At 37.5% G+C, this 15683-nt stretch overlaps 1 protein-coding gene across 10 annotated transcripts in view; it reads right to left on the bottom strand.

The window, feature by feature from the left end:
• Positions 1-406: 406 nt before the first annotated feature.
• Positions 407-15683, bottom strand: part of STK38L (serine/threonine kinase 38 like) — a 148533-nt gene continuing 133256 nt past the window's right edge. For all 10 annotated transcript variants that reach the window (XM_058443013.1, XM_032159885.2, XM_032159888.2 and 7 more), the window contains 11 exons: positions 15408-15530; positions 14699-14782; positions 10888-11011; positions 8917-9071; positions 8155-8257; positions 7923-7984; positions 5822-5939; positions 5256-5379; positions 3850-3945; positions 900-991; positions 407-806 (listed from right to left, as the gene is read on the bottom strand). In XM_058443013.1, the coding sequence (XP_058298996.1) occupies positions 679-806; positions 900-991; positions 3850-3945; positions 5256-5379; positions 5822-5939; positions 7923-7984; positions 8155-8257; positions 8917-9071; positions 10888-11011; positions 14699-14782; positions 15408-15530 (1209 nt within the window). In that variant the 3' untranslated portion in view covers positions 407-678. The remainder of the gene's footprint in view (positions 807-899; positions 992-3849; positions 3946-5255; positions 5380-5821; positions 5940-7922; positions 7985-8154; positions 8258-8916; positions 9072-10887; positions 11012-14698; positions 14783-15407; positions 15531-15683) is intronic.

The raw sequence follows: 15683 nt of genomic DNA, 5'->3' as shown, positions 1-15683 counted from the left end.
TAGTGGAGTGCTTGAGTGAAGGTGTTAAACTTTCTCTTCCTTATTATAAACTTGTCACTCCTTACTGTGAAGTTTGTGTAATAACTTGATGATAAATTCTATTTTGTAAAGAACCAGTGAAATTTCTTTTTAGATCTCTTAAAACCATTACAGAAATTGTCTTCATATATATTCTACAGATGTCCAAACCAATAGGGCAATGTTCTAACACCAACTATGGAAGATGGCTTTTACTGATTATCTAGACCCAGAAGATTTGCAGTAAAACATCAATACTGCAGTGTTACCTACAGGTTAGCCTATGTTGCTTTAAATGATATGTGTTTCTCCTGAATTGATTAGAGGTGTTACAGTTCAAAGCCACAGCACACACAGGCAGAATGGACCTTAATACGCATGTAGGCAGTGCAGTTAGAAAGGGATGTCTGTTCCTTTTATTCCAGTACCTTCATATAATAAAGTTAACAAAAATAATAAAATATTAAAAAAAAGAGCCAGCTGGCACTGCCAACCAATTCCTATAGTAGTCTTAGAAATCCTAATCCTGTAGAATTTCCTCTTGTAGTCAATAAGCACCACCGTCTTCAGGAGTATTTCAGTGTATTGTTATCTACGCCAAGCAAGCCTGGTGATGCAGCTACCTGAGTTCTCTTGGTTATGGGTGAATGTTATCTTCATTCATAATTTCCCAGCTTTCATGTAGGTGGGGATAGAGCCACGTTGAGTCAACCCTTCAAACCTTTTATAGGTATAATTGAGAAAAACCCAGTCTTTGGATTTGTAGTCTGGTTCTGTGGTATTTGGCACTGGAAAGAGAAAAATTAAAGGAATTTCATTAGTGAAATGCCATCATCTTCAAAGACTTTTAATAGGGTTAGTTACATTATAGATTGTCTTACCTGGTTGTAAAATATCAGATTCAGGGAAGTCATCAAAATTTGAAGTATCATCAATGCTTTTGATTTCTATAGGGATTGCTGCTGGCCTTTCCCTATAAAAAGGTATTAAGTAGGCATGGTAACTTTTCTTGAACTCTCAATTTCCAACAAATAATTCTACTCGTAAATTCTGCATACTATTCTACAGATACTAGAAAATCCAAGGAAATTTATTGTGCATTTCAGAATAGTTAAAGGGAGTTCAAAATAGTTGAGTATAATTTTTTTATTAAAATGTTTTCGTTTACTTAGAATTTAAAATATTTTTGTAATTTGGGGGGTTATGTGGTAGGTATATATATTTATAGGGTCCATGAGAGGTTTTAATACTGGCATGAAATGGGTAATAAGCACATCATGCAGAATGCGGTGTCCATCCCCTCAAGCATTTATCCTTTGAGTTACAAACAATCCAATTACATTCTAAGTTATTTTAAAATGTACAATTAAGTTATTACTGACTATAGTCACCTTCTTGTGCTATCAAGTAATAGGTCTTATTCATTCTATTTTTTTTGTACCCCTTAAGCATCTCCACATACTTGCCATTTTTGTATCTCTGTACCAAGGCTTTCTCATACTATTTTCTTTTAAGTGGAAAAACGAGCTAATGAAAAGTAAAAGAAGAGGTTTTATTTAAAAGACTGTATAGTTGTATAAAGTATTTGAGATATTATGAGGACAGGATCCTTCTTAATTGATTTAGGAATAGAATTCTACTAGTAGACAATCCATAAATTAAAAGTCATTTGGGAAAATAAGGGGCACATAGGTGAAGGGACTATATATTTGTGATGAAATCTGCATGCGAAAACTTCTGTCATACAAATTTTAAGAGAATCAAAGATACTCAGTTAAAAAGAAACCAGTCATGAAAATGCCTTCTTATCATGCTAAAAAGTTTAACTATAGAAATGGTTAAAAGAAGCTATCAGTTTTTATTGCTTCTGTTTTTTCAGCAAATATTTATTGGATTTATTAGGTGCTAAGTTTACCAAATTATGTAAAACCATATATATTTTTTACCAGAATTATTCCAACTCATTTATACTTAGTATACTACTTTAGTAAACCTAGTTTAGAGGAAAGAACCCTGGAGGCCTGAGAGCTAAACTTCCTTGTTATTAACTAGCAGTATGACCTTAGGCAGCCAAGTCCCTGCTCCATGACTGTTCCCTCATTATAAAACCAAGAGAACTGGCAGTCTCTAAGCATCCTTCCCACTGTAAAAGGGGGGGTATTCTAGTTCTATTCAATTAAGTTATGTATGTATAGTATTATACAGCATAGTAGTTAAGAGTTAGGCCTCCACGGAGCTTGCAGTGAGCCAAGACTGTGCCACTGCACTCCAGCCTGGGCGACAGAGCAAGACTCCGTCTCAAAAAAAAAAAAAAAGAGTTAGGCCTCCACCAGGAGAATGGTGTGAACCCGGGAGGCGGAGCTTGCAGTGAGCCGAGATCGTGCCACTGCACTCCAGCCTGGGCGACAGAGCGAGACTCCATCTCAAAAAAAATAAAAAAATAAAAATAAAAAATAAAATAAAATTACTAGCTGCAGCACTGTAGACACATTACTTAACTTCTCTGTGCCTTAGTTTCCTCACTTGTAAGACAGGGATAATAACAGTTCCTATTTTATAGAGCTTATATGAGGATAAGATGAGAAATGCAAGTAAAGTACTTAAAACAGTGCTGGACACAATAAATGATTTTTAAAAATTAGCTATTATTACAATAGGCAGAGTGGGCTAGGCGCCTGTAATCCCAGCACTTTGGGAGGCTGAGGCAGGTGGATCGCTTGGGCTCAGGAGTTCAAGACCAGCCTGGGCAATTGGGCAACATGGTGAAACCCCATCTCTACAAAAAAACAAACAAAAAACAACAAAAAAAACCACCAACAAAATTAGCTGGGCGTGGTGGCACAGGCCTATAGTTCCAGCTACTTGGGGGGATGAGGTAGGGGGATCATTTGAGGCTGGGAGGTCGAGGCTGTGGTGAGCCATGATCGTGCCATAGCACTCCAGCCTGGGCGACAGAGTGAGACCCTGTCTCAAAAAAATAAGTAATAAGAATAGGCAGAGTGCCTAGCACACAGCAGGTTCCCCAGTGAAGAGCTGTACCAAGGAAATGACACATAAGCTATCTTGGAAGATGCAAAGGAGCCAGCTAGGCAGGGTAGGGGTAGAGGCAGCAGGGAGAGGGCATTTCAGTCAGGATGGATAGCAAATGGCAAAACTTAGAGGTGGGAAGAGGAGTAGGAGAGGCCATCCAAGATGAACTTCTGCAGATGAGGCAAGCGCCATATCTTGCAGTCCTAAGAAAGCAGTTAAGGCTTCTTAACTGTATTCCAAGTGCAAAAGGATGCAGGAAAGTGGCATGGCCAGATTTATGCTTCTAAACTGTTGCTGTGTGGAGAACAGATCAGAACTACTGACGGTAGTTTGGCCATAAACTGAAAAAAGCCAATGCTCACAATTAACAACTGTAAGCAAATTCTTAAAAGTTACTTGTATTATTTAATGCCCAACCAATGTTTAAAGAGGGACTGTACCTTATTATAAATTAATTAAGGAGACAGTATGTGGTATATTACAGCAAGGACAAAAATGAGGGGTCACTGTGTGAAATGTAAATACATGTTTCATGTGCTAACAGCCTTCACTGTGAATATGAATATAAGAATTTAAACAGGTGCCCAATGTTCTTCCCTGAAAGTGGATGTTAGCCTAAAATGAGTCATCTAGCTGTAGCCACGATAGTCCCACTCATTTACATAATCCAGAAAACACTGCACTTAATGACATTATATGTTACTTTTGTATTTAATCTAGCAGAATCAGAGGTAAATTAATTGCCAACTCTAGAAATTTGTTTTTACTCAGACCTTTCCCATTCAAAGCCTAGGAACATACCTTATGTGCTCCCAGTCGACACCTTCAAAAAAGGGATGACCTTTTATTTCTTCTACTCCACTATTTCCAATTCTGTTTTCAGAATCAATACAAAATCTACAACGTGGAAACAGAGAAATTATCATACACAAGTTACATCTAAAGTATTCTAGCTGCATTACTTCAAATATTTCTTTTTTAAAGCAATATGTTTTTCTTTTATTGATGTTAACTATGTTTATTGTAGGAAATGTGGAAAATAAAAATCATCTGTAAGTGCATTGTTTAGAGATAACTACTGTAAATATTCTAATCTAATCCTTTACAATATTAAAAATACTGTGTGGCTACCATACTTACTATGTTAGGTCTGCTTTTTTTCACTTGATATACTGAGAAAATTTGCCAAAGTCATTAAGTATTTTTCAATAAATTTGTTTTTTGTTTTTTTGTTTTTGAGACGGAGTCTCGCTCTTTCGCCCAGGCTGGAGTGCAGTGGCGCGATCTCAGCTCACTGCAAGCTCCACCTCCCGGGTTCATGTCATCCTCCTGCCTCAGCCTCCCGAGTAGCTGGGACTACAGGCGCCCGCCACCTTGCCTGGCTAATTTTTTGTATTTTTAATAGAGACGGCGTTTCACCATGTGAGCCAGGATGGTCTCAATTTCCTGACCTGGTGATCTGCCCTCCGCGGCCTCCCAAAGTGCTGGGATTCCAGGTGTGAGCCATTGCACCCGGCCAATAAATTTGTTTTCTACAATTTACATATAGAAGTATTATAGACAGTCTACTATTGAGCCAGTCCACTACTGTTGAACATTTATTAGTTTTCAATTTTCACTATTAAATACCATGAAAAACATATTGTACCTAAATCTTTATACGTATCTGATTATCTACATAAGCAAAATCCCTAGAAGTAGAACTTCTGGGTCAAAGGTCATATATAGTTTAGGGATTTTTAAAAAATAATATGCTGCCAACTGGCTATTCCCACAAGTTGTCCCAATTTATATTCCTTCCAGCCATTCACAGCAGTACCAAAACACTTCATATTAGTTGAGGAACACATGGAATTTTTTGCTTAGAAGATTTTACATATATACTTTTCATGACAGGAATCTGCTGTTAACATTTTCCTTTTTCTCTTTAATGGAATCAGGTCATTGCATTCTAACAGAAGTGACCTTTTGCTTTTATATATATCAGTAACTGAAGCAATACAAGACCTCCTCCCTCTTTTTAATTCCTACATTTTTTTCTGCATACTTCCTTTTAAGAGTTTACATTTTTAAAAACACCTTTATTGATCTCTTTGACTGTATACATCAGTGGTATCCCCTCTTCCCCCACAAAAGTGAAATGAGTCTTTTAGGTTCTTAGGAAGTTTTAAGACACTATGAACTCCTCTAGGAATTTAATCACTAACCTGAGAATTAAGTCCTTGGCTTTCTCAGATATAGGTACCTCTGGAGGAAATACCAGAGTTTCTTTCCAGTTCATCACTTTTCTGTATGTTTCTTGAGGTGTTTCAGAGCAGAAAGGTGGATATCCTATGTATCAAATAAATCAAAAATGTTTCATCAGCTTTGTGATCAGTGAAGTTCATACCCACGAAACATGTGCTACAAGAAACCAAACAACCCTGAGTGCTCTATTTAACAGTCAAAAATGCCACCATTCATCAATTTACAATCACATTGCTAATAAAGTCAATAAAATAAAGGATTGAAAGCACTGCCTCCCCTTTTACCTGAAAAGCTATGTAGATAACCACTTTTATACGTGCGAGTTTGGGTTAAATACCCACCTTCCTGAAACAGGATCCGTGGAGAGCTCACTGGTATTGATCAGTATGTATTTAACATTGGGGGAACGTCAGAATTAAGTTTAAAAGACTTCAAATATTTTAGTCAATGATATCTGTAATATGTTCAAACAATGGCACTCAAGGAAATGTCTATATTTTGTACATAAATGAATGATAAAACATACCTATTAGCATTTCATACATAATCACTCCCAAAGACCACCAGTCACACAATTTGTTGTAACCAGTCTGCATGAATACTTCTGGAGCAATGTAATCTGGTGTCCCAACTGTGGAATATGCCTACAAAGGAGCAACTTGTCAAACCAGCATTCTTAACATTTAAAAAATATCTATCTGAGGATGGCTTACTACTGGAAAAAGCAACATATAGAGGAGTTAAATTTTCACTTATATTTATTTTGCATGTTTATCATGTGCAAGGCTTAGTGGTAGGTAGAGAGTGAGATAATATGTTACAGACTACTATTTTTCAGTCTATTTACTTTCCTGAGGGAATGCTGAATTAGTTTTCCTTTCATCACTTAGTTGAACAAATATTTATAGAGTGTCCATATGTGCCAGGCATTTTATAAGAATATATCATTTCTGCCCCCACAAGAAGCTCAGTTAAGTTATTTATATATATAGCCTTCAGTCTATTTCAAAAAGAATGAAAAAGTTGAACCTAGAAGACCTGACTTCCCACTCACTACTAATGTGTTCTTGGGTAAATTATTCAATTTCTCTGAGGCTCAGCTTCTGCTTACATAAAACTGAAATAATAATACCTGCCCTAATAGAGTTGATATGAAGATGAAACAATAAACGACATGTGTTTTGTAAACTACAAACTACAAAAATAAGCATGAGGTATTTTCATTATAAATGTAATTCCAGGGTACTGCTTATCTATTAAGAAGCTATGTAGTTTTTAATTCTTAATTCATATAAAATCTTACAAAACTGATTTCTACAAGGCAGTAATTCTCAACTAGGGGTAGTACTCTTGGGGCCATGGCAAAATGTATGACCACAGATTTTGTAATCTCAGTGACATAACTGGCATTTACAGGGCAGGGGATCCAGGTGCTAAAGAAATTTCCTGCCCCAAACACTGAGTCCTCTTTACTTCTCCCTTGGGAAATACTCAATCTAAGGCTTGACAACTACTGGCCATGAGAATAATAAAACACACACCTGAGTAATCACCTATGAATATTTTGTAAATAGGGGGGTACAGAATTCCCCCACCATAATTTTAAGCAGTATTCAGTTTTTCCCCTTTAAAAATAGGGAATATTGCAATTATTCTCAATTGCAAAACCTGATCTAAAATGGACACATTTTAAAAGTAGAACAAAGTTTTTCTCCTTAATGTGTAACTCAATACATTTAAAAATACTGAAATGTTTTTACAAGCATAAGAAGTTTGCAGTTATTTAGGTTAATGAGATAATAAGCTCAATAATGCAAAGGTCATTTTATTTGGTTTTAGAGGGTATTAGCCTATTATTTTTCAGTCTATTTACTTTCCTGAGGGAATGCTGAATTACGTTTTCATCATTTGGTTGAACAAGTATTTATAGAGTGTCCATATGTGCCAGGCATTTTATAAGAAATGAGAAAAACAAAATCCTAAGGCACATTCTTAACCTGTAGACCGTTCATGGACCATGTTAACAGGACAAAGGGAAAGAGGAGAAAGGGGAAGCAATTCTTCTATTTGCTCAGTTATAGAAAGAAAATAGTATGGGGTTAAAAATAATGTAATTCTATATTAAAGGAGTAATTAAATTTATCTGTGGCAAAGCCAGCTTTTTCAAATTGCATGTTTTATTGTAACACTGTTTACATCCCAAACTTCCTGTTTACTTTGTCTATAAAGAAGTTCTTAGAAACTCACAACCACCTTACTTGCTGATTGATACTTATATCAGGATTTGTAACACAGTTATGAAAAATGGAAAAATGGAAATCACAAGGCATTCATCACAATTGCATTCGCCTCAGTGAGTTTTATTTAAAGTGCTAATTACTAGTAAACAGCTTACTTGTAGGTATGCTCAGTAAACTACTCTAAAGTTATAAAGTAAAAACCAACACTTTGCTTTACAGGCAAGGAAACTTAACAAAGAAACTAAGAAAACTGTGTGATCCCAGAGCAAGCGCTATCACTGTTATGAAGTAAATACTAATTATTATAAAGATAAAAATAATCAAGTTAAAACTAGGAAAGATTTTAGGACCAAGGCACAAAATTCTCTTAAAAACTGGTTGACTCACCAGTTGTCTCCTGTTCTTCTTCCAAGTTTCTGCTTTCCTCTTTGAGTTCATGTTCTGAAATGCTAATTTCAACAGTATGGAATTGTAATCACGATGGAAAAATGATCTCCACAAAAACAAAATACATATACATCTAAAACACAGTGGATTAAGGAGTGGGGAAAGGGAAAGAACCTTCCGTTCTCTACAGTATCTTAACCAGGGAAAAAAGAAAAACAACAACCAAACTTACAGAAGTCACTTGGTGGGTTGTGTGTGAGATTTCTATAAAATTCAGTCCTGTGAGCTTTCTTTAATCCCGTACATAAACCAAAATCAGACAATTTTACATGACCCTAAAAAAAATCCAGTAAAATTAGATCATATTAACTTTGAAAACAAAAAGCCTTATTATAAACTCCTCTATTAAATGGCAATTATAATAAAAATTGTTAGCTTGGGATTTATACACGTAAAATGTAAAATTTTAAGTATCTGATGATTTTTTTTTTTTTTTTTTTTGAGACGGAGTCTCACTCTGTCACCCAGGCTGGAGTGCAGTGGTGCGATCTCGGCTCACTGCTAGCTCCGCCTCCCGGGTTCACGCCATTCTCCTGCCTCAGCCTCTCCGAGTAGCTGGGACTACAGGCGCCCGCCACCATGCCCGGCTAATTTTTTGTATTTTTAGTAGAGATGGGGTTTCACCATGGTCTCGATCTCCTGACCTCATGATCCGCCCGCCTCGGCCTCCCAAAATGCTGAGATTATAAGCGTGAGCCACCGCGCCCGGCCTAAGTATCTGATGATGATTTTTAAAAGTAGAAAATGGAGGGAGATAAAAAGAGAGCCATATTCCCTGTTGTCATTTCATTCCCAAGTCCTCTCCTAGTACCTTATCATATAATGTTGTTTAGCAATATTCTAAATTGCAGTTGCTGATTTCCATTCACAAAATCAGCTCTACTGCTCTAAAAAATAATCAACAGCCTAGTAATTCACCAGTTTATTCACATGCCTTGGCATCCAATAAAAGGTTGTCTGGCTTAATATCCCGATGGATGAAACCCAACTGGTGGATCGCATCTATTGCCAGAACAGTCTCTGAAATGTAGAACTGTGTTTCCTCTTCTGTCAAGGTGTCTTTCTTCATTAGCAATGTCATCATGTCACCTAAATAAAGGAAAGTCAAATATATTATTATTGAAAATGCCTCAAAGGTGGAATACCTTGTAAAAGCTTTCCTGCTTTTTTTTTTTTTTTTTTTTTTTTTTTTTTGAGACAGAGTCTCACTTGCCCGGGTTGGAGTGCACTGGTGTGATCATAGCTCACTGCAACCTCCGCCTCCTGAGTTCAAACAGTTTTCATGACTCAGCCACCCAAGTCACTGGGATTACAGGTGTGCACCACAATTTTTGTATTTTTAGTAGAGATGGGGTTTTGCCCTGTTGGCCAGGCTGGTCTCAAACTCCTGGTTTCAAGCTATCTGCCTGCCTTGGCCTCCCAAAGTACTGGGATTACAGGCACGAGCCACCATGCCCAGCTAGCTTTCCTGAGTTTGCATTTTATGATCTACCCGGTATATTTCTAACCATATCTTGGGCCAAATAAAAGTGCTATTGCATAAGCAGAAGTTTCATGACTTTTAATGGTTTTAAGGCAGAGACCATGTGAAATCAAATCACAAAAGAGCTGATAATGAAGTAATACCTACCACTGAACTTCTAGAATTAACTGCTGAGGAAAATGTCAAACTGTGCAAAAAAATCAGAATAAGTGCACCTGGAAACCAAATATATTCTTTTAGAGTTTAGTGGGACATTATCCCACTAAAAAAGGCACCTGCAGACATTCTTTTATTTTCAAGGAATTTTAAAAGTTTTAACAGTTTTAACTGTTATAAGCACTGGTGCACTTATAACACAGAATTGACAACTGATTACATTTTTTCATATATTTTTTGAGGCTTTAAAAAAAAATAGGGGGCCAGGGGCAGTGGCTCACACCTGTATTCCCAACACTCTGGGAGGCTGAGGTGGGTGGATCACTTGAGGTCAGGAGTTTGAGACCAGCCTGACCAACATGGTGAAACCCGTCTCTACTAAATACAAAAAAAATTAGCTGGGCATGGTGGTGGGCACTTGTAATCCCAGCTACTCAGGAGGCTGAGGCAGGAGAATCACTTGAACCTGGGAGGCAGAGGTTGTAGTGAGCCAAGATCATACCACTGCACTCCAGCCTAGGCAACAGAGCGAGACTTCATCTCAAAAAATAAAAATTAAAACAAAACAAAACAAAAACCCAAAATTCTTTGCCTTCCGTTGCCATTCTTTTCCCCTTGCCCTCTTTGCTGAGCAATGATTAAACCTCTTTTCTTTATAAATTACACAGTCTCAGGTCCTTTTTTTTTTTTTTTTGAGACGTAGTCGCGCTGTTTCACCCAAGCCGGACTGCAGTGGCGCTATCTCGGCTCACTGCAAGCTCCGCCTCCCGGGTTCACACCATTCTCCCGCCTCAGCCTCCCAAGTAGCTGGGACTACAGGCGCCCACCACTGCGCCTGGCTAATTTTTTGTATTTTTAGTAGAGACGGGGTTTCACCATGTTGGCCAGGATGGTCTTGATCTCCTGACCTCAAGCGATCCACCCGCCTCGGCCTCCCAAAGTGCTGGGATTACAGGCATGAGCCACTGCCCCCAGCCAGCCTCAGGTATTTTTTGTAACAACACAAAATAAACTAATACAACTTGTAACAATCTAATTATATACAGTGAACCCAGAACAGTAATATTTAAAATGTGCTAACTTTATCATTCCTTCAAAACAATCTGTTTTGTGGTAAAAATGAGCATCAATATGGTAGTAAATATTTTTAAACTGTGACTATGTAAAGCCTCAAAGAAAATAAAAGTAAACCTCACCAATAAAATTATTATTGCATATAAAGATGTGGTTGTATCAGTCTGTCATTGATACAATGTTTGCTTTTACCTCCAGGGAGAAATTCCATGATTAGATAAAGATTCCTCTTATCCTGAAAACTATAAAACATCTTCACCACCCAGGCACCATCTGCTTCTACCAAAATATCTCTTTCTGCTCGGATATGGGCCACCTAGATGAATATATTTTTGAAAAAAATAATCGTAAATACATCACGCATTTGTCAAACTCATCTCTTACACTTATCCATCCATAACAGTTAATGAAGGAAAGATGGAGTTTCAGAAGATTTGATACATAAATGAATGTTCATATTCTCATCAAATATGGAGAGCCTCAAGAAATAGTTTATTTTAGCTTATATCTTTAGGTCTGAAAAGGTGAGGTCAACAGGTACATTATGTGAAGCTAAGGCCTCTGAGGTAGAGCAAGAATCAGTCTAACAACTTTTTAACCAGAATCTCTACCCAGCCTAGGATCCTGGCTTTGTCATATAAATTTAGGACACTAGTGTGACTTTTAAAGTTAAAAGTAGTAAGCAGGGCCGGGCACAGTGGCTCACGCCTGTAATCCCAGCACTTTGGGAGGCCAAGGCAGGCGGATCACGAGGTCAGGAGATCAAGACCATCCTGGCTAAAACGGTGAAACCCCGTCTCTACTAAAAATACAAAAAATTAGCCGGGCATGGTGGCACACGCCAGTAGTCCCAGCTACAAGGGAGGCTGAGTCAGGAGAATCGCTTGAACTCGGGAGGCGGAGGTTGCAGTGAGCTGAGATCGCGTCACTACACTCCAGGTTGGTGACAGAACGAGACTCCATCTCAAACAAAAAAAAATGAGTAAGCAATGCCCTGTAAATTGGTACAGCAAACCTAAGCTTGGCTAAAAATAGCAAACTATTTTTAATTGTTAAACAAAGGTCCCAGCTTGATCATTATTTGGTGTTTTTTTTAAGAAATAGTAACAATTATAGTAACTTTATATTATATTGTTATTGTTATAATATAAAACCTCTATCATATCTATAAATGTTAGCTAAAGCAAATTTGTGTAACTTTTGGGGATTTTGCCACTGATTTCTCAGACACATAATTACTAGAGATACTATTATGTGAAAATGTTATAGACTGGAAAATTTTATAAACTGGATAATTTATGGGGTTGGTATAACTGGTCAGTTTGCAGATGCTTTTGCATTAATATATTTATACACTTTTTCCAAAGGTTAATAATAAGATTTGATTTATGCTTTTGCTATTTTCATTGTGCAACATTATAAACTCTGGTCCAAAGCACATGAGAACATACATTTGTAAACCTTTCTATGATAATAAAATATGATCTGCTTAAAGTGTCATATTTGGAATTACTCCTAGTGCAATAAATATTCTGAGATCAAAGCGTAAGAGTTGAGGAGTAAGAACTTGTTTTCTGGCATGAAAATACTTTATAATTTCTATGGATCTGTTTCATTAAGTGAAAAGTGGTAGCAAGAGTGCCTACCTATTACCTTTCATGAAGCAATTTAAGGTGGTAAGGAAAAGCCCTAAACTTTGGTGTTGCATCTGGTGTGTAAGGAAAACAACTACAATATAAACATGGCTTGATTATTTTTAAATGGTTTAAAGCCAAATTACAGGTTCTCTTTCCAAAACAGGATCCAAAGGTTGGAAAGTATGACCTATGGTAATCTGGTACAACAACAGTAGGGAGATCAGTTGGTATTTAATTTTGTGGGGGTGGTTTGCATTAAAATAAATGTGATAAAAGTTAAAATATTGATGTATTAGAATTGAGTAGAAAAAAGCTTTCTAAAACAAAATCCAGTGGTAACAAATGCAAATTAATTTATACAGGGGTAAAAATACAACCCCAAAATGCAAAAGCAACTAGACGTTGGGCTACGACAGTGAGATTTCCGCCCCCCACCTCCCCACAGGAAAGAGCAGTGGTCCAGAGGCTCCTTAACTTCCCGCAAAATATTGTAGACCAAGGGCTGTCCAGTACAGATGTAACGCAAGTCATGTATGCAATTTTTAAATTTTCTAGAAGCCACATACAGAGTGAAATTATTTTTAATAATACAGTTTATGTAACCTAATATATCCAAATATTATCACCTTAGTATGTAATCAATATAAAAATCATTGAAATATTTTTTTTTTTTTTTTTTTGCACCAAGTCTTATTTGCTGGATATCTCAATTTGTGCCCAGTAGCCACAGGTGGCTGGTATCTACACTACAGCTGGAACTAACTGCTTCCTTCTGTCCTTCCTATTATACCCTAGTAGGACTAATCCCATTATGGCTAAGTTAGATTCCTGTTGACCTCCTTGTCTCTGAGGCTATGCATGTTTTTGTTTTTTTTGTTTTTTTTTGAGACGGAGTCTCGCTCTGTCGCCCAGGCTGGAGTGCAGTGGCGGAATCTCGGCTCACTGCAAGCTCCGCCTCCCGGGTTCACGCCATTCTCCTGCCTCAGCCTCTCTGAGTAGCTGGGACTACAGGCGCCTGCCACCACGCCCGGCTAATTTTTTGTATTTTTAGTAGAGACGGGGTTTCACTACAGCCAAATATGCAAGATCGAGACGTGGTCTCAATCTCCTGACCTTGTGATCCGCCCACCTCGGCCTCCCAAAGTGCTGGGATTACAAGCGTGAGCCACCGCGCCCGGCCTGGCTATGCATCTTTACCCACATCCTTATTGCCATCATTATCTTTTTCTTTTCTTCCTTTTTGTGGAGAACGGGGTCTCGCTATATTCCCATCATTATCTATAGTTCTGTAATCCAACTCAGTATCTCAACCTTCCTTGCCTTCCAAACCTCTTTCCTCTGGAGAATCATAGCCTGTCATCAACAAAATCCCCTATAACTCTGTCTCCAGATAGTTCCTATTACCTTCTTACCCTCACTGAAACTAGGGTGAAAAATCACCCAGCTATGCCAATGGGTTTCACTTTAAATTCATGACTGCAAATCTCAATGAGCCTTCAACTGCATTTCCTTAGCAGGTCTGCTTTCCTGCACCTGAAAATGACCATTTCACAATTTCCCTCCTTAAATCTTCAAAAAGCCATCCCTCCTTTACTCGAAGCCACCCCTTGTAACTGCATTAAGGCACAGGAAACATGGAGAGAGCCCAGAATATTTACAAAGTTACAGATTTTAGAAATATGTAAAATCAGCAAATTTCCAGGAGACTGGTTTTGATTATCTGATACGTGATAGGGATTCCAGGAGCCGAGAACTGTCCTTTATTTTCATTGTAGTCAGAAAAGGAGGTATTTCAGAAGGTATGGACTGAATGTTCATGCATCTACAAAATTCATAGAGTAAAGCTTTAATCTCCATTGAGGCTGTATTTGGAGATGGACCCTTAGGGAATTAATTAAGGTTAATTAATGAGGTCATAAGGGTGCAATTAGTGTCCTTATAAGAAGAGACACCAGAGAGTTCTCACAGGAGTGTGTGTCCCTGCACACACCAAGGAAAGGCCATGTGAAAACTTAGTGAGAAGGTGGCCATCTGCAAGACAGGAAGACAGGCCTCACCAGAAACCAAAACCTGCCCAAACTTTCATTTTTGACTTGTAGCCTCCAGAACTGTGAGAAAATAAGTTTCTGTTGTTTAAGCTAACCAGCCTGTTGTGTTCTGTTATGGAAGTCTAAGCAGACTAATACATAGATTATAAATTTGGAAGAAACCTTAAAAGAATTGAGAAACACTAAAACAGGCTACCAAAAAATTAATAGCTTATTCAATAAGATGTGTAAATTGCTTCTTAAAAATTCTAATATAAACAGTCTTAACGACTCGTTAGTGGATGCTCCTTTATATTACATGTGTTAAAGAACTCATACCTGCTCTTTTTCAAGCATATCAGCCTTTCTCAATATCTTCATTGCATAGATATGGCCTGTATCTTTCTTCTGGACCAACCGCACCTAAAAGATAAAAACATGTATTATAAATGTTAAACAGTCACTATTTGTTCAGGAATGAAAAGTAGCTTCCTTTAAAGAAAGCAGGAATTTGCCAGTGTTGGTATTTCAGGAATTTTATATATATATATATACACACACACACACACATATATATACACACACATATATATACACACATATATATACACATATATATATACACACACACATATATATATATACACACACACATATATATATACACACATACACATATATATTCTTTTGAGATAGTGTTTCACTCATGTCGCCCAGGCTGGAGTGCAATGGTGGGATCTCAGCTCACTGCAACTTCCACCTCCCGGGTTCAAGCGATTCTCCTGCCTCAGCCTCCCAAGTAGCTGGGATTACAGGCACCCACCATCACGCCCAGCTAATTTTTGTATTTTTAGTAGAGACAGGGTTTCACTGGCCAGACTGGTCTCAAACTCCTGACCTCAGGCGATCCACCTGCCTCGGCCTCCCAAAGTATTGGGATTACAGGCATGAGCCACCGCACCCAGCCAGGAATTATATTTTAACACATATTTTAAATTATCTTAACATACATATTTGCAGCAGTAGTGACTTTTAAAAAGAAGCACACCTCTCCAAAAGCTCCTCTTCCTATAACTTTCAGAGACTCAAAGTCATCCAAGCCAAGTCTGGTCCTTTTGAGCCGTAAGAACTCTGTTTCTTTGCGAGCGTGTTGTGATCGACGTAACTTTTTCTATTAAAAAAAGACAATTTAAATGGATGATTTTATAATCAGGTTGTTTTGACGGAGTTTCTAGTATTAAAAGATGATACACGTAAAAATAAATGATAGCACTAATATGTAATATACTATTAGGCTAAAACAATTTAAAGAAAACTTTTTAAA

The sequence above is a fragment of the Hylobates moloch genome, unplaced genomic scaffold (assembly GCF_009828535.3).
Source record: "Hylobates moloch isolate HMO894 unplaced genomic scaffold, HMol_V3 SCAFFOLD_8, whole genome shotgun sequence".
Taxonomy (NCBI): Eukaryota; Metazoa; Chordata; class Mammalia; order Primates; family Hylobatidae; genus Hylobates; species Hylobates moloch.
This window is presented reverse-complemented; position numbering and strand designations above follow the sequence as displayed.